The 20,029-nt window shown below is 31.5% G+C and overlaps 2 protein-coding genes across 2 annotated transcripts; both read left to right on the top strand.

Moving 5' to 3' along the window:
* The first annotated feature begins 4,008 nt into the window (after window positions 1-4,008).
* LOC140841780 (branched-chain amino acid aminotransferase 2, chloroplastic) lies at window positions 4,009-7,675 on the top strand. Its single transcript, XM_073209484.1, has 10 exons — window positions 4,009-4,256; window positions 4,420-4,502; window positions 4,578-4,755; window positions 4,872-5,048; window positions 5,142-5,273; window positions 5,673-5,771; window positions 6,158-6,274; window positions 6,878-6,973; window positions 7,061-7,173; window positions 7,383-7,675. Exons 1-10 carry the CDS (start codon window positions 4,113-4,115, stop codon window positions 7,495-7,497), a joined length of 1,254 nt encoding a protein of 417 aa, XP_073065585.1. The 5' UTR covers window positions 4,009-4,112; the 3' UTR covers window positions 7,498-7,675.
* A 9,961-nt stretch (window positions 7,676-17,636) lies between these two features.
* LOC140810105 (transcription factor MYB87-like) lies at window positions 17,637-19,280 on the top strand. Its single transcript, XM_073167918.1, has 3 exons — window positions 17,637-18,000; window positions 18,082-18,211; window positions 18,374-19,280. The coding sequence occupies exons 1-3, from the start codon at window positions 17,865-17,867 to the stop codon at window positions 19,092-19,094; spliced, it is 987 nt and encodes a 328-aa protein (XP_073024019.1). The 5' UTR covers window positions 17,637-17,864; the 3' UTR covers window positions 19,095-19,280.
* Window positions 19,281-20,029: the final 749 nt, after the last annotated feature.

Genomic DNA, 20,029 nt, shown 5'->3' with positions numbered 1-20,029 from the left:
AGGTAATGGCATCAATCTAATTTACATCTCAGTATACAAGTACAATAATGCACAATACTCACTCAAACTAATATAAGGTTTAACTACTAAATTTCAAGTATTAAACCAAGTCTACAATAAGTCCGGAATCACCACTCTAAACTTGTCTTCTCTCGTCATCTTCTTGACCCCGATTTTGTCCCACCTGTTGTCATGCACACATACAAACAAGACAACAGCCGGATAACTCCGGTGAGAATAAATCCCAATATAAACAATGTATACATGCAATTAACTGAATTAACATAAAAGCATGCATTATATCTTTGCACATGTATCTCAAATCAACAACATGTATCAATATTAATCTGTAAATAAAACAAGAATCGTAATCTACGAACATAAATCAATACAGGTCTGTAAATCAAATCTAGTCTCAATATCTAAGACTCGACTCATCTCTCATTCTAATCTAGGGATCCCGATGCATAGGAACGTAACAATTCTCCCACCTATCTCTTATATTCGCGGTGGTTGAAATTGATACGTTCCTATTTACGGACTTGGCCCTCGCTGTATCGAATATCTATGATAAGAGCGACTCTACTCATAATCACATCGATACGACCAAACGTCCGGTGTCTTGGAGTATCTACCAAGACTATGCCTAGTCCGACAATGTGCAATGGGTCAGTGACGTCTCTGTCATAGTCTGGCCCCTCTGTCAGTGACTCTTATTCAATAGCTCTCTGCTTTCTATTTATATCTCAGTAGAATAAACATAATCATTAAAACATAAAGGTATAAAAACAATACCATACAAGTATGTGGTTTAGGGAAACTTGAGTAGAATCTAACTCAAGTCGATCTCCCAATAAACATCAGTTTATACCTTTCTCTTCGCGATCTGATGAAGACGAAGTCTCGTATCTCAATCTGTCCATATCCAAATCTGATAATGACAATCTTATAAATACCATATCAGTATATAACTCAATTCGCGATCTGTTTTGATCAATACTCCAATCGGTATACAATCTGATCAATGTCAACGATATAACAATGAATCTCAATCAATATCAAATCTGATCAATCTAAATCAACTGATGTTTCGACGGCATATCAATACAGTCTTGTAATCCCGTTAATCTCAACATCACATATGTCATATCCAAATTCATAATCAATAACATATCACCATTCTTCTAATTCCAGTATATCAATATCTATCAATTTCAACTCAAGAGATGCTGATATTCATAACACAGACATACGGTATAATTTCTTTGATCTGATTTCACAAATATACTGATAATCTATCCAGAACACATAAGAATAATCATTTCTCTATTCTTGAATCAAGAACAATACAAATCTAGGGTTCAATCTCAATCAATATCTTTCGAAATTCATAACAATTGTATAAACAGTCTATTCGTCAATCTGACTTCGATTATACAATACCTACGGTAGTAGAAACACCATATCTGAATCATATTCAGTTCTGACAACATCATATTTCCAAAATATCTCAAAACGTAATAAAACTTACGTCTTTGTGTAGCCCGTAGCAAGAGGAATACGATACTGCTTTCTGATTCAAATTCTGATGGACGGATTTCTCGGAATCACGAATTCTAGGCTTGAAGAATTTCTTCCAACATTTTCGTCCCTTTTCTGAATTATGAGGAAATGAACGATTGTATATATATATATATATATATATATATATATATATATATATATATATATATATTACATGAAATGGTACAAATGGCTCGATATCCAAGCTGCACGTCACACCGCGGGTGCGCTCCTCTCCAGACCGCGGATGCGGTCTGCTCTCGGCAGCGCTTTTATTTTCCACAATTCAACGACCGCGGGTGCGCTCTGTCTACTATAGCCACACCGCGGGTGCGGTCTGTCTGGCACCGCGGGTGCGGTGTTGCTACTGTAAAAATACTCCACCTTACTGCCACTCCACGACGGGTGCGGTCTCTTCCTCACCGCGGGTGCGGTCCATCAATTTTCAAAATTCAAATTTTCTGTCCGTACAACATCTCATAATCTTGTCTTATCAATTCTATAATTCTTGGACATTACAAATAAGATATGGGTATTCTCGTTTGTGAGCCATTCGTAATGACAAATATGATAGCTTATTTTTTGGTATTTGTTTTGAGACTTGTCATGTGTATGGAAAAAAATGTTAGGAATAATAAAATTTATATTGAGTCATTTTATATTAATATATAATATGTTTTTTCTCTCTCCAAAATTATACCCAAGAAAACCGGTTTGATTCGTGACTTTCTTGTCTCTTGATAGGAATGATATTCACACCATCTTACGCTGTCATTCGACTCGACATATGAAAAATATTATTTTTTATGTCAAAAATATTATTTTTTCACACAAAATTTCATTTTTTCTTAGTTATATTATGATAAAATATTATGTAACATATGCTAATTTAAGTAAAAATAATAATATTTTTATTTTAAAAATAATATTGTATAATATATATTGATTTGAGCCATTAACTTGATAGCTAGTTTTGACTATATGTGTGATGTTTCACTGTTTTTGCTCTATGTTGTAAATATCAATAGAATTTCTAGTTAACGGAAATTTAAGTTCATTTAAAAAAAAATCATTACACAGAAGAAAAAATTTAAATAGGTTACTATTGTAGATCTTCGATATAACTTTTTATTATAAATATTTTTACATTATAAATGGTACAAATGTAGTTACAGATTTCAATAATTAGAAGTCAACGGATTAATAGTTAGACTGTCGTTCTTTAGTATTTGTATTAAAATTTGAATTTCTTTCAATTTTTTGGCAAAATATTAGACGTAATTCACTATGTTCAACAACTCAATAAACTTACGATCTTTGATGGGATTTTAATGCCATTTAAGCGTCGAGATTTTAGGTATGAATCTTCCCTTTTCAGTTTTAGGGTTCTAAATCAAATCATCAGTTGTAAATAAAACGATTGGTCAGTTAATTATTTTTTAAAACTCAAACTCCACGACTTATTAATCTTCAATTGAGGAATTACAATTGTACACAAGGATGATCTTATAGAATTATATATCACATAAAGAAATATCAAAATAAGTTTGTTGAAGAGACGTTTTAACCAATGTATGACAACTCTATTTGTTTGTCTTCTAGCATGTTTTGAGTCTGTCTCAATAACTTTTACGTACTTCAAATCTTTAATCTAACTTAAAACATAATAGATTACAAGTGTTTCTGCTCCCTTTACAATTGTTGCTCCATGATGAATATTAGTTCTGCAAATTATAAAAAAAGCCATTTGAGTTTCTTAATACCATATCAACAACAAAGGTCAATTAGTTATAAAATCAAGAACTTTTCCAATAACTCACATTAAAGTGAGCCATAATCCAATTTAAATATCACAAATTTTCATGCTTCAAATTTATCATTAATTTTTAATTTTTTTTAATGTATAACGCATGTGTGTTTGACTGTGATAATTACTATTATTTAAGAAATAGAGTAATTAACGTTGATGTTTTATTTTTATAATTAATCTTCTATTTTAAATCGGTAAAAGTTATTAATTGTTTGAAATAATCCTTCATTTATATACACTAGCAACTCATGCAAGCGATAACTCGGGTGCATGTATTTTTTAACCTAATTAATTATTTATAAAATCTTTAAATTGTCGATTATGATTAACAAATTATTTAATTATTTTTAAAATATATTAAATATGTTCTTATAATAATTTTATTGTACGAAAAAAGGCGTAATTTTGTTCATCCCTTAAAATGATAATTTATTTAAAGGGTGGATGTAGTATTATATATAATAAATATTTTAATAATATATTTAAAAAAAATTATTTTAGATTAAAAATAAAAATATGAATTTTTAACGTAAAATTTTAATGATAAAAAAATCTATTGGCGTCGAATGTCGACCAAACTGCAAAAAGAAGAATTCCATCGTGTTGTGTCACAGTCAAACTAGGCCTAACCTGGATAGACGACTTCACAGCACAGTAATTCCTCTGCCACCATCTATAATTTGTGGTGGTATTTCCTGGGGGTTATTACGAAAGAACCACAAATTTACATAGGAGAAAAATGGAGAGCGGCGCTGTTTTTGCCGGCCTGCACCCAAATCCGCAGACCCATCACCACCTTCTGCTTGGTCCCTTGCGCAGCGCTATCAAAATCCTTCCTCCTGCTTTCCCCGAGAGAAGGCTGTTTTCTCCTCAACCGCTGCAGGTATATGCTTGTTCTTGAATCAAATGAAATGGGGTGTATTTGGTTATACTTGTATCCCCCTTTCTTCTTCCCTCTGCTTTATTTCTCCTATGCGTTTGTGGGTTTCGTGATTCATTATTTTTCATGTATGAATTTTTGGGAGCGTTGATGAATGTTTGTGCAGTTACACAAGCAATCGCAATTTTCTTCTTTCAGTAAATTTAATGACAACAATGTTAATACTCTTCAAGTGGCCTCGCCTGCGAGGTATGATCTGTTGTCAATTGGGTCGCCTTTTGTTTTTCTGTGATTGGGTTTTGTTTTGATCTTTAATTTTTGCAGCAACGTAGCAGTAGAATCAGCCGACATTGATTGGGACAACTTAGGTTTTGGGTTTAGACCCACCGATTACATGTACATGATGAAATGTTCCCAAGGTGAAAGCTTTTTAAAAGGTGAATTACAGAGATTTGGAAACATTGAGTTAAGCCCATATTCAGGAGTTTTGAACTATGGCCAAGTTAGTTGCGTTGTTTTTCTTTCCATTTTGCTTATATTTTTTTTAAAACAAAAAGTTTGATTCTTGAATATTTGTTGGCTAGTTCTATAAAATATTAATTAAAAAGAAATTTGCAGGGATTGTTTGAAGGTTTAAAAGCTTATCGGAAACATGATGGTAAAATTTTACTCTTTCGTCCCGAGGAAAATGCACTACGACTCAAAATGGGAGCTGACCGGATGTGCATGCCTTGTCCAACTGTAGAGCAGTTTGTGGAGGCTGTAAAAGCTACTGTTTTAAATAATGAAAGATGGGTATTGTCACAGTTCTACATGTAGCTCTATATCTTATCATTTCTAGCATTGCTTTGAATCAATAAAGTTTTCTTTATTAATTCTCTGTTTCAGATCCCCCCACCGGGTAAAGGTTCTTTATATATAAGGCCGTTGCTCATGGGGAGTGGAGCTGTACTTGGTCTAGCACCAGCCCCTGAGTACACCTTTCTGATTTATGTTTCCCCAGTGGGAAACTATTTCAAGGTATACAATATTTTCTTGGAAGACTATGCTGCAACATTAATATGTGCCACTTGAATCACTATCTTCATGAAATGCTGTATTGGTGTTTAAGAGTTTATCATTGTATTTCATCTGCCTGAAGAATATTCTTTATATTAGTTTTATTGTATGTCCTTCATCTTGTAGGCATATCTTTTCCTGTATTCCTGCCTGAGATCATTTGTAATAGAGCATGTCTTTTTCCTACATACAAGAATTTTAAAGTAAAGTTTTTGTGCTTTTAGAACATTATATTATATTTGCTGGATAGTGTGCAGTTGCACAATATTTAGTTTTATAACATTTGTCTTTAGTTAGTCTTTACGAATTTGGTAACGATGCTATTTTTCCTTTCATTTTCTTTTTTACCTCTGATTCTAGGAAGGTTTGGCACCAATTAATTTGATAGTCGAGACGGAAATGCATCGGGCGACTCCTGGTGGTACTGGAGCTGTGAAGACTATTGGAAATTATGCTGGAGTAAGTGACTTTTGTGATGATTACAGTTACGTACCATCTCATTGTGCTGCTTCACATTTCTCGTCTTCTGCATTTGCTTGCATAAATATTCTCTTCCTTCATACTCTGGCTTTATACTCTGATCACTGATGAAGTGATTTTGCTCTACTTGCCACATGCACATTAAACATTGTGAAAAATATTTCTGTTTGATATTTCGCCAATCCTGTCTGAAAACACAAGTTAAGTTAATTGTCTTTAATGACTGGTTTCTTGGCTTGGCATCGTGCTACTTTATAACTCTTAGAACTCTTTGTTTATGGTACAATGTTTGTTTTTACATGAATGTTCTTTGTATTTGACATTGAAAACTGCGGGCTATATATTTTTGTACATCTTATTTGTAGGTCCTAAAGGCACAGAGTGTTGCAAAAGCAAAAGGCTTTTCTGATGTTCTGTATTTGGACAGTACTCACAAGAAATACTTGGAAGAGGTGTCATCCTGCAATGTATTTGTTGTTAAGGTAAAGTATCTTCTAAATTAGTTCAAACAATTCCGAGGCTAAATTAAAAACTGCCCGCTTGAACTTATTGCTTACATAATTGTCTCTAACTTCTGCTTACTTTTTTCCTGCTGTGACCATACTGACCATTAGATGTAAGACTTTAGAATGTTTTGATACATGTTGCTTATAAGTGCGAAAGGGTGGAAAATTTCTTACTTTAAAAATGTTGTTCTATTGTTTTTAAAAAAACATTGATGTTTGGAATGAAAAACTCGTTAAAAAGTGTGTATAAAAGGCTCCAAATTCAGATGCCAGGAAATGTGGCTTATGGGCTTTTTGGCTAATGCTTCAACTTCTATGTGAAAAATAAACAAATTTCTTTTTTATTATCCACATCCACACATTAAAAGTGCTTCCATTTTTTCCTGGGATAAAAACCACTAAAAATCGAGTTCAATAAAGGCTTTTATTAATTTATAACATCTGTATTCAACTTACACTTTAAATCATTTATGGCTTTTAGTATATCGTACAAGTTTTTTTAATTCATCTGTTAATAAGCTTTGTACAAGTGTTTATGCCTTTACAATTTCGTCTGAAATCGAGTTACCAAATTTTCAGGGTAATGTGATATCTACTCCTGCGATTAAAGGGACGATCCTACCGGGCATCACTCGGAAGAGCATAATAGATGTTGCTCGGAGTCGGGGATTTGAGGTACTTGTTTTGAACACAGCAGATTGATTGTTTTTTCAGCTCACTTTTCTGCTGCCAGCTAATAGTTTTGTTCCACGTGATATGTAGGTTGAGGAACGCATGGTGGCAGTTGATGAATTGCTTGATGCTGATGAAGTATTCTGCACTGGAACTGCTGTTGTGGTTTCACCTGTAGGCAGCATAACATACCTTGATAAACGGTAATTTCTGGATTCTAGATTTTTAGTTACTTCATGCAGAAAATTGTGAGAACAGATCAAAGAAAATCTTAATGGATATGATTCTGTTGGCCTCCCATAAGATGAGCTCTTCTCGGCTTTTTAATATGGACATTCCATTTTCGTCCACGTAACCTTGTCCACATCTCGTGTCATGTTAGTGAAAGCATGATTTGTTTTGCTATGTTCAGGGTAAGTTATGGAAGTGATGGCGTTGGTCGTGTGTCACAGCAACTCTATTCCGCTCTTACCAGCCTACAAACGGGACTCACAGAGGACAAAATGGGTTGGATCACTCAACTTTAGTAAGAACACATTATTGTCCGTTAAATTCTTGTTTTTGTTTCGATTTGTCTCGAGTTTGGATCTTTGTTTTGTTTTAGTACTTTTTTTTTTCTTGGCTTTTCATATCTTAGCATTATGCTGTGTGAATTTTGTTTCTATTTTAAGTTATGCTAGTCACCGTTTCTCCGTTTGTATGCTATGGCTTGTCTTTTCCCCATAATTGGACACGATTATTTGAGACAACTCTACTCTCTCTCAGAGAGGCACCTGAGCGAATACCACGTCCTTGTCGCACCTAACATTTGATCGAATTCAATTATGTAACATTTGAGCTAAATGATGGATCAATTAGGTGAATTTTAAATCAAATCAATGCAAATCTTTCAATTCAAATATTTGGATTTGAAATGATATTTGAACAAAAGATTTGAAATTATTTCATATTGAGATGAAGTTGAAATTTATTATAATGACTCGAAAAATAATTAATAAGAGATTTTAATTAATAGATTTAATGAATTTATAATTATGAATTTGAAATATTTTTGACTCCAAATCGAGCGTTATGAAATAGCACGCATATAAAATAATAAATTAAAATGCAAAGTCAAACCGTAAATAAATATATTAATAAATATCAACAATTTCAATCCAACTCCCAAGCAAGGCCCTCGTGCCAAATCTTTAATTCATATTTTAAAAAAAGCTAATTTCAAGAATTGTTATTAAAAATGGATTAAAGAAACAGAATAATATTTGTAATAAAAAGACAAGCGCATATAAAAATAATTGAACGAACGAGGATGCCTACCTTAGTAATGTCCGATGTCATGACAGTAATACACAACATTATGTACTAATGTTCTACGTCCTATTAGCATTAGCAAAAGTTCAGCGATGTGTCATTACCTCTACAGAGATAACAGACTAGAAATAAAAAAAAAGTTTACTCGTTGAAATAATATCAAATTTTGCTTAATTAAAAGATGAAAAATATAAAATATGCCAATAGGATGATTATTCTAATTATTCATTCTCTCGTTGACATATTTTTCCTTTTATACTATGGTTTTTCGCTTCTCGATTTTCCCAAGAAAGTCTAAATTTTAATCTATAGCCTATGACATTAGTGGCTATTACTTGTTCATTTGCTTTGCCGTTTCATGTGGATCACAAGGTTGTAATCTGTAGATTCCATTTTATTCCGAATTTATACCTTTATAATTATATCGGATATGATTATCTTGAATTAATTATTTAATTTTAAATTTTTTTTATGAGGGAGCAAAAACAAAAGCTAACCTCCAACGAGAAGTACTACAACGTACAAGCAACCAAAAACGACTAGACGATCTGGTTGGACCTACATGGGCCCATGAAGTGGCCCAGCTTCTTCCGTTCGGTGTATCACTGTCAAGTCTAAACGGGTCAAATTTTTGGAATTCACGAGCCACCAAAAACATGCAATCTAATTAGATTAAATGAAAAAACACACAAAAATTTTAGTGTGTTATTTTCTTAAAATTACAATATCCATAGTTTTCTTGCAAGGAAAATTGCAAAAATAGCTTTGTAAATTAGTTGTTTGGCTATAATAGGTGTTTTTTTGTTCCTTTCACTGTGATGATGAAGTGACATTTAACATGTCAGCGATATCCAACATTTGACATGTACCATACAATGCATGACATTTGACATTTGTAAATTAGTTGTTTGGCTATGGTAGAATATGTACGTAATTTTCTTCAAAACTGTCTTAATAATTGTTATTTATTGAAACATTTTTCTCGACTAGCTAGATGCAGCTAGATACTTGAAAATGATCTTTCAAAGTGTAGAAATGTATAGCTGGATCTAATAAATACTTATATTCACTTGGATTTGATTTAAACAAGTTAAACAAATAAAGTAATGCTTAGTGAAAATAACACGAGATATTTTATAGAAGTTAGAAGACAATATCCTTATATGTCTTATCATAACCCGAGCACAGGCCCGCGCTTGTACGACTGCACACAGTCACCCTTATTTCAGAACATGACATTCTCGTCGTGGCCGGTCTCTACGAGCACCAAGAATATAAAGATGACTCCAACAAGTTCAAGAGAAAGCTCTCGTGACTGTAGCACTTTACCCTACATGTTCAAGATGTGGCTCCCATCCATGTAGCAATTTGTCCCTGCTTGTGACCTTTTTTTATACCATCGTTTCATGCTCGAGCTCAAGCCAGTGCCTACGCAATATAACATTGTGCTCTTATAGCAATTACTTCATTTCGTCATTACTTCATGAAAATGGTTAACTGATCAGTTGTTATATGAATCTATTGTAAATATTTATAAAGTATTTTAAACTTTTATTTTCAGATAATGTTAGCAAGGATATCACATGTCTCCCATTCTTCCACGTAAAAAATGAAATTCACTAAAAGAATTTGCTTTTGAAACAATTTGTAACAACTCACTTCAACTTTGACTTATCCACTGCTTACACTGAAACCCATAATCTCAAACTTAATAAATACAAACGCAGGTTGTTATGAATCCTTAGATTCAACATATCACAACACTCAAATAGATAGCTTGTCAATAATAGTTGAGTTTTTGTATATCACATAATGATCTTTGATGATCAGATATTACTTGAAGAATGTGCAGAGATGAGCGGTTATAATATATTTAGATTAAAGTGCTCGAGATCTTGTTTATTGGTAATAGTTCACCATAAAAAGTAATACTCTTAGCATAAAAAGCAATACTTTTTCATGGATTACCCAAATAAAGATCCGTCTCACAAAATATGACCCGTGAGACCGTCTCACACAAGTTTTTGCCTTAGATTAAAGTGCTTGAGATCTTGTTTCTTGGTAATAGTTCAATCTTTCAGTAGTCTTCGATGAAGAAGATAATTGTCTTTAAATAGATGATCTTCTCCAATGTTTAAATAATTTTCAACGTTCATCTTTTACATCTAGTCGACACCAAAGTAACATGTATTTTTTTTCTTCTTTTTCTTGACAATACGCCACACTTAATGTTCCTAAGAATATATCCAAATATGTCAATTAATGACTCTGATAAAGTTGATTCATGAAAGAGAATAACTGATGCGTATCTTTATCTAATTAGAAGATATTTTTGTATCAATGAGAGACATAAGCTATATTGCATGATTGGTTAAATGATTTGTTACAAGTCTGGCCGGCAAATGGAAAAAAAAATGTTTGATATACAAGAGCACCGGCTGGAGATCTTATGCAGCTTGAGCATATTAAATTGAATATTGGACGCAGCTCGAACCTTATAAAGGTTGTATAACATGACTTTTAAATGTCTAGCTGGTCCGACAGGCAGTCCATCTAGAATATTGAATAAAAGGTGTTGCGGCTTGAGTTCAGGATATACAACTCGAAACTTGTAAATATAATAAAATAATAGTTAGTTCTTAAAATTATGGATATTGTTTTTTATCATCAAAACTAAAAAAAAATTACTCTAAAATTAACGGACACAATTTTCCTAGTTTCCGTATCCATACAAATTGATGTGAGAATAATTGATATAAAATAGTGAAATCAATTAAATTAAACTTATTAAAATCCGAATATATAATGTAATTTCCAAACTTATTAAATCTTTGAGTTCGCCATGAAATAGTAACACTTTGTATGAGTAATTATAGACTTGTCAAATTGGATTCGACCTACCGGGTCGACTACCCCCACCATAAAAATGGGGCGAGTTGAGTTGGAGAAATGTCATTTGTTGGCCAACCAAATAAGTTGAGCATGTAAGGACCGTTAAGGTGGAGCGGGCCGGCCAGCCACATTTGTATCTTTAAGTTTTTTTAGATATTTTTTAAGCTTTATTTGACTTTTGTGGTATATATTTATTTTTTCATATTTTATTTAACTAATTAATTTTATACAATATTAATTTATCATGATAATGCTTTTAAATATTGGTTGAACTATTTGATTAAAATTTGTTTTTCAATTTCTTAACATTTCAAATGTTTTTTAAATTTTTTTAATTAAAAATTAGATTCCATGACAAGTTGGTTGCGTTGTGTCCCGTCTAGCCAATTTGTTTTGATATTTCTAATCCATTGTAATAACAACTACGTTTTATTATATTCATTTCCATGAAAACGTCAAAATAAATAGAACGCCTTTATGCTAAAGTCCTCATCAATTGCGATTTGTACTTGAGTCTTTCTTTAATATTAATCTCTTTTTTGAATTGAACACAACTCAGCATCAACTATTCCTATGATTGCTCACCCAATTCTAAGCTTTCGAATGTGTCCTGATCGATTTACTTTCAAGTGTGTTCCATCCATTATAATCAAGTCTTAAACTCGAGAACTCGTCTTAAATTCAAGACTTTGAGACCGTACTTGCTACGAGTGAAGGGCGATTAGGCATCAATTTTTATTTGTTCCCATTTCAAGTTAAGTAATCTAATTCTAGTTCTTCGTAAACCAAATAAAAAATCATTCTAGTACATCTGATGCTATTGATCTCTTTTTTTACTTCACCAATTTAATTATATTATTACATATCTCATACCTTAAAAATCCATGCCAAACATTATAAATTGACATGCACAAATATATTGAAATTTCAAAAATTCATCACGAAAATTTGTTTATACAAGGTTTTTATCGTCAAAACTAGACAAAATTGTACGATAATTTGTACGATTTAAACCGATTTTCACTTGAACACGAACACGACTGAAATTGTTTGTATGTTTGGCGTCGTGCCAGCATCAGCAAGAAACAACTAAAAATGAAAAAAAAAAAAATAATTATACCAAGGTCAAATTTTGACCAATTATAGTGACAAAAAAGTTTATATACCGGATTACATGACATAATTCAAAATTTTCGCTAAATCAAAACGTAAAGTATAAGAATACAAAATTAAATGTCTAAATTCATTCAAAAATATTGTCCGAATTCCAACCCAATAATTAAAGCATGCTTAGCAAATGTGAACTCAGAATTATTGGACAAAATATCATTTTACAGTTCAAAACTTTATTATATAACTTATTTGCCTCCACTAAAATGAACTTGTATAAATAATTAGCCATCTAATCTTTCCAAACTCGAGTAGCGCTAAGAGAAGAAAAATGCCTGGAGAAGTAAAGTGCTATTAAAGATTGAGCTGTAACCCGCAGATGGCTTTGAAAGGGCCCCAAGATTTCACACTACGCAACAAAAATGGAGAAAATCAAAGCCTCAGATTAAACATAAAGTGAAACTGATTGCCTCTAAAAGGAGTATGAACACCAGAAGAAATTTCACCTTTTCCCCGAGTCAATACTTGTGGGTTCAGTTTATATTAATATTTTTACCACCTTTAACTGTATACCGGCGTTGAATATATATCACTACAATCGGTAGATATACAAATCTTTAACACTGAAAGTGGTGGACGAAAGTGCAGAAAAAACAATGAAAACCCTAATAAATTTTCAACAAGGAAGAGGAAGCAGTCAACTGGTATAGGCCCACTCTCCACCAATTTTGATCGGTTTTCTTCTGATTAATTTTCCTTTGTAGGGAAACAACTATGAATATATGTATAAAAAAACTAAGAAGAGATGGTGGAAGGACAATGCCTGCAGTTTTCTTTTGGCTACGTACGTAAATGATATATATAAAATCAAATAAAACAGAAAGATAAAGAAAGTTGAATTTTTGTGGGATGAATCATGACATGATAATTTGGTGCATATTCAGTTTAGGGGTGATCATATACGTATCCTTTGCTTGATTTTTCTCCTAAGATATTAATTTTTTTTAATCAAGTCTTTTGATTATTGAAGCGGAAAAAAACTCAATTTGATACATTGATTTTTTTTTTTTTTGCACATATTTAAGCTTACAATTTTAGCTGGACATGTAAATATTAGTAACCTATGACAGACACTGCATCAACATTGCTTGATTTCATGTTAGGTCTAAAACCATGTCACCATTCGGACACAAATTAGAAAGAATGTGCCAAAGTAAACCGGTTGATTACGCTAAACCCAAAAGTTGACTAATTCGACGATCCAAATATCAAAAAATCCAACTTCAAGAAACAAATTTGTCATTTTTTTTTTAATCAAAAGCTACATTTCTAGAGATCGGAAAGCAACAATACTCTATATACAAATATGACCAGTATTACAGTTTTCACTAACTTCAATCAACCAACTTTCTAAGTCAATAATGGTTAGCGTGGCATCCTTGGACCAAACGTACGTAAGAACCCATTCAACACTACACCTTAAAATAAAACTTTCTACTATGGTACGGTAAGTATGTTTTTATCATTAAATAAATTGAGATTTTAAGTTGCCAAAAAAAGTCCATGCATCCTGAAATTTGTCATAATTGAAAATTGAAAAAACAAAGTTTGTTTTTTTTTTTTTCTGTCATCCATCGATTAATCTTTTCGTTGTTCCATAAAACCTTTTGGATGAACGACAACTATATATGAAGCTAGGAATGCGCTTGTGTGTGTTTTTTTTTTTTTGCCATATTATAATTACAGATTGAGCAGCAATTTTCATATTTATAATTTTCACCTCATTTTCTAAATAAAAATGTGAAAATACTTAGAGATTATATTAAAATTAAAGAATTTCAAAGATTACTTTTTGTAAGATTTTTATAGTAGTTCTTAGACAAGGGGTGATGATATTAAATTTGGATAAGATTGGATAAAAGTAATTTTGTGTATTAATGAATGTACATATGATAATATAATTTTTTTCAATATCAAACATTAAATAAGACAAGAATACACACACACATACCTATACCCACACCCACACGTACACATATTAGAAGATATGTCATAATTGCATGTGTGAAACATATAAGGATGATATGAGTAGAAAAAATATCATCTCACTCTCAGAATTTTTTATTTTTCAACCATTAAATCAATTTATGATATCTCGATAAAGTTCAGATTTTTTTTGCTTGTGTTCTTTTATACTAATATAATTGAGTTTATTTTATGTTTCATATGTATATATATAGTGTTGCAGTCTAAATATAAAATATTTATTAGTGTGATATCTTGGCAGAATAATATTCTTACCATCACTATGACACCTATTTTATTATCATAAATCTTAAAATTGTAAAAATAATATGGTTAGACTATTCAAACTAATAAAACAAAAACAAATATATTAATTTTAATTTTTTTTACAATGACCATAATTTCTAAATTTTTGATGATATATTTTGAAGTTATAAAGTTCTATACATTAATCATATTTTTGAAAGAGCGGAGCTAACATCTTGATATACTATAGGCAACAATACACAATAACTAATAAAAAAATGTATAAATCTTTTAATCAAGTAATCATTAAACACTCCAAAATAATTATCTTAGAATTGGTCTTTTTAAGTCTTTATATTTTGAAATTTTTGTACAATAGCTTCATTATCAAATATTAAAAATATTTTTCTCTCTCCATAGACAATTAGCTATCATTCATCCAATCACCACTCATTTAATTGAAAACACCCTATCTACCTGTCATAACCAATAGAATTAACATAAAACATATTAAATTAGTAATTTTATTATTTATTTAAAAGTAATTTATTGTTATTGTATAGTACTGAATAATACTTTTTTTTCTAGTTTATACTAGTGTATATAAAAATAAAACTTATTTTTTTCTTCTTAGTTTATACTAGTAAATATAGATATGTTAGAGATTTATGGATCTTCGAATGCAAAAGAGAATCGACCACCTTATTTTTTCCTGAGATGAGAACAATAGAGAAGTCTAGAATATGTAAATATTCTATTTTATTTTTTGTGCCTTAGAGACAATAACCATTTATATAACTTGAGCAGTTTTTCACATAAGACTTAATTGGATGGGGTTTTTATTTTCTACACAAGCATATATACCAATTTATTTTGATATTTTGGAAAGCCATAAAATATAAATAGACCACCTTTTGAATTCTTTATGTACAATTTAATTAATTATACGAGTCACCAAAATATTTCGAACAATATATACTACTTGTCTCATAAAAAATTATTCCTTCTATTTCAAATGTATTCGATTTAAATCAATTCCGCCAACTTTCAAGATCTTTGTCGTAACAATAATTATCACTTTATTATTTGTTTCTGTTTCATAATTTTCGGTAACGGAGAAGTGAAGGAGAGAACTTGCCTCGCTTATATTTTTAATTAATTTATTTCAATTTATATGAATATTTTCAAGGTGCCTATTAAGTATTAATCGCTATATAAAGATGACATCATTTGTTTCCCAAATTTTTTTGTCTGGAGAAGTGACACCTTGAACTCTGCCTATTGATTGAGTAATTAATCAGTCTAATTTTAGAGAATTATACGTATCCTCTACGCGTAAATCACACTCGTGTATGACAAAAACTTGTGTGAGACGGTCTCACGGGTCGTATTTGTGAGACGGATCTCTTATTTGGGTCACCCATGAAAAAGTATTACTTTTTATGCTAAAAGTATTACTTTTTATTTTAAATATGGATACGGTTGACACATCGGTCTCACATGAGACTCACTCCTCATGTATAATGCAATAATGATTTAATCCAGACAATTTTTGTCTGAGAAGTTGATAAATAGTCATGAAATTAATATAATGTGCTCAACTTTAAATTAATCCTTTATGGACATTATTGTAGTTTGTTTGATGTGGTTGTAGATTAGTTTAGCATGGAATAGCTTTTTGAGGGAGTCATTAAAGGTCGGATTCCACTGCGAATTAATACATATATATATATATATATATATATATATATATATATATATATATATATATATATATATATATATATATATATATATATATATATATAAAATTTTGATATAATGTACACATACCATGTACACTTGTGTAAACATCGATGATGTGACACTCGCATATTGGATATACAAAATAGATTGTAATATATCAAAACTCTAATCGTTTATACATGTATGATATAAATAAAAAAAATTATATTTTTGATTATGTTACTTACATGTTTTTATTATTATTATTATTATTATTATTATTATTATTATTATTATTATTATTATTATTTCATCGAATTTGCACTTTTCAAGTATCCAACGTGTAAAATTTAATTTTTGGTTTTGTAACTTGTACATTTAAATTTTTGATAAAGTTTATTAATTCATATTTTTAGTACAAGATGTGTCTGATGACACATCAACAACGTTCGAGGTCATATCACCAATTTTGGATGTAACGTCATTATTTTCTGCCGCAACAAATTTTAACGAGACTAGTCTATTGGTTTTTCCTTGTCAAAAACACGTATCAGATGGTTACAACTATTTTGATATCATTTAAGTCAAACGTTAAACATATAATACTTATTTTAAATGCCAAAACAACTCAAAATAAACATTCCTCAATGTTGAAAAAAGTATGCCCACCGTCACATCTTGGTTTTTGCTGTCGGTTCTTTATTTAATTTTTAAGTCATAACTAAGTTAAAATTAAAGAGATGAAATAAGAAAAAAAAATGAATCCACCACCTTACACAGTTGTATCTTAAAATCCAACAAAATATCAACGATGTTCATATAGATATATCCGCTGTCGTTGATATGACATCCACATATTGAATGTGAACATCTTCTCCTGTTTAGTGAGCACACATATGAACGTCTTCTCCCAGTTACTGAGCAACATATATGAACATCTTGTCGGTATGAATCATAGCAAAATTATATATATCCAAAGAAGAGTTTGTTTTAATTATTGGGTCAATAATCCGAAATCTCGTCCCAAATTGTAACAAGGGCTCAAGCCACATTAACAATGAGCCATCGACAAAAACAAGCAATAATCAATGAAGGAATACTATCTTTTACGTACACTTTAAAAAAAACCACTAAAATAATCTTTAAAATAATTTTCAGTGAAAATTATAATAACTTAAGCATACTCATCTTACAATATATAATAAAGTAAAAGTGAGGATAATCACTAATCACATTATATTGTATAAAATTTAGATTCTGGACTGAGAATTAAGGACAATGAGAAAAACTTAGTCTACAGCTCTGGCATTCAAATTCCTCCATTAATTTAATATTTACATAAAGAGGTCTCCCTTTTTTCCACACCACTTTTTTGAAATCCCTCTAATCATTCCATACTGTTCCCCCTCCTCCATCTCCAGCTATTATAATCTCCACCCTCTCTTCCAACCTACTGCAACCCACAGCATACACAATAACACACATATATATAGAACCTGTTGCAGGTAACAGCAAAAAGAAAACAATACAATTTTTTTTTCTTTTTTCATATTAATTTCCCTTTTCTTCTAAGTTCTGTGAAAAAATGGGGAGAGCTCCATGCTGTGACAAAGCTAATGTAAAGAAAGGTCCTTGGTCTACTGAAGAAGATGCGAAGCTGAAATCTTATATTGAAAAATATGGAACTGGAGGAAATTGGATCGCTCTACCTCAGAAAATAGGTAATTATCACAGGTGGTTTGGAGTTATGTACAGTTGTTGTAATGGGATTTTTATCATGATTTTATGTTGTTTTTGTTAAGGTCTTAAGAGATGTGGGAAGAGTTGTCGGCTTCGGTGGTTGAATTATCTTCGGCCGAACATCAAGCATGGAGGTTTCACTGAGGAAGAAGATAACTTGATTTGCAGCCTCTATGTTAGTATTGGGAGCAGGTGATTAAGCTAATTAAACTTAATAATTTCAGATATATAGATGAATTTTTATATAGATTTCGTATAGATCAAAACGATCGAGTTAACGACTTTAACCTTATTAAATATTTCAGTATCTTGTGTTTTTATGGAGATATTTTCTAATGTGTGTGGATTCTATAGATGGTCTATAATAGCTGCACAATTGCCTGGAAGAACAGATAATGACATAAAGAATTACTGGAACACGAGGTTGAAGAAGAAGCTGTTAGGCAAACAGAGAAGGGAACACCAGCAAGCTCGAAAGGATACCAAGAAAAGGGATGAAGATTTTCTGAGCAATCAATTATTCAGCATGTGTCCTCAACCGCCACAGCTGCAGGTGGCTCCGCCCTTGTTGGTGGGCTACGGGGTCCAAGAATCTCGTCTGATCAGAGAGCAAACTAACGACATTCTCTTGTCTCAGGTCGAAGGATTAATATTTCATTATGATTACGACCCACTTTCCAACAACAGCAACAAAAACCCGGAAAACAATGAAAACTATCGCTATGTTCCCGAATTTTCTTGCGGTGGAAACCCGCCGCCACTGAGCAAGAACTCGATGATCAGGCTTGAATGCGATCCGCTTGCCATAAATGGTGCAGCAAAGAATCATTCTCAAGAATTCGACAGGATAACAACAGAGATTCAGGAGATAATGCAAGGCATGCCGCAAGAATTAGGTGGATTTAACAGCTTATCTGCAGTGGAAACGAGCAACAACACAAGCTGGGGGTCAGATATAAATCCTCTATTGTACCCTTGTAACAGTACATTCTCAAACTCTGAAGCTCTCCACCAAAAAACTCAACAAGATTGGACATTTTTTGATGATCCAAGGTTCTTAGGTTACTTACAGTAATTATATACATATATATATATAAAAAGCCTATTTTCTTGATTAATATTCCTGGTTACCTTGTGGGAAATTCAGGTGTAGTCTGTTGGAAAAGGAACTATAACCTTGTTGATGCATGTACTATCACTTTCATCAAGTGAGATGCTATTTTTATTTATTTATTATTTAAAATCTTGGGTTTTTAATTTCATGGCGAATAGCATATTAAAAGTTATTTTATGGTGTTCTTTTGACATCTTTTCTCTGGACGGAACTCTTTGTTGCTGCTGAAACTGGGAATCTCGGGGAGATGACAACTATAATGATAGTTTTACTGACATGAATAATGTGTTCTTCGGTTTTCAATGCTCTCTACTTTTCAGCGCCTTTTGTTTGGTTCACAATTATTTAACTTTAAATGTAAAGGAATAAATCTCTAACATGGAATCGATTTTGATCTTGGTAAAGTTAAGACTAGGTAAAATGTACCACAATGGGGTACTCAAAATTTGCAGTAAAGATTGTGTTTCAACATACAATGTATGAATTTGTCCCATGATCAAAGGTCTTACTCACTTATCAACAAGACAAAAAAATCCAACCATTTAAAAAAATTAATTCATATAAAAATTATTATATCAGAAAATTTTACTGTTTATTTGGTCCAATATGTTTATCTTTTTGCGATTTTGATTATTTATATTGTTGTATTTTAGTTTTAGTCCAATATATTTGTTTTTAGACAATTTTATTCATTTTTCTGATTTAACATCGATGTGAAATCAATAAGCTTACGTGTTCCGATTAAGAGGAAAAATATACAACTTTTCCTTATATTAAATTGCTCCAAATCTTACCGTTCCAACGTCCAAAGAATGGTAGTGTCCTTTCAGAAAGTTTAATCCAACTAAAAGCCACCGTGAAAATCAATGAAGGAAAACAATATTAAAGTAAGAAAA

Source organism: Primulina eburnea, chromosome 1 (genome assembly GCF_022965805.1).
Source record: "Primulina eburnea isolate SZY01 chromosome 1, ASM2296580v1, whole genome shotgun sequence".
In the NCBI taxonomy this organism is placed as follows: Eukaryota; Viridiplantae; Streptophyta; class Magnoliopsida; order Lamiales; family Gesneriaceae; genus Primulina; species Primulina eburnea.
This window is presented reverse-complemented; position numbering and strand designations above follow the sequence as displayed.

Excerpts from the sequence above, each read along its gene's own strand:
- LOC140841780 (XM_073209484.1), top strand. The coding sequence starts at position 4,113 with ATGGAGAGCGGCGCTGTTTTTGCCGGCCTGCACCCAAATCCGCAGACC. Across the intron at positions 4,756-4,871 it reads GAGTTTTGAACTATGGCCAA|GGATTGTTTGAAGGTTTAAA; the intron begins GTTAGTTGCGTT and ends AGAAATTTGCAG. Across the intron at positions 5,049-5,141 it reads TTTTAAATAATGAAAGATGG|ATCCCCCCACCGGGTAAAGG; the intron begins GTATTGTCACAG and ends TCTCTGTTTCAG.
- LOC140810105 (XM_073167918.1), top strand. The coding sequence starts at position 17,865 with ATGGGGAGAGCTCCATGCTGTGACAAAGCTAATGTAAAGAAAGGTCCT. Across the intron at positions 18,001-18,081 it reads CGCTCTACCTCAGAAAATAG|GTCTTAAGAGATGTGGGAAG; the intron begins GTAATTATCACA and ends GTTTTTGTTAAG. Across the intron at positions 18,212-18,373 it reads TATGTTAGTATTGGGAGCAG|ATGGTCTATAATAGCTGCAC; the intron begins GTGATTAAGCTA and ends TGGATTCTATAG.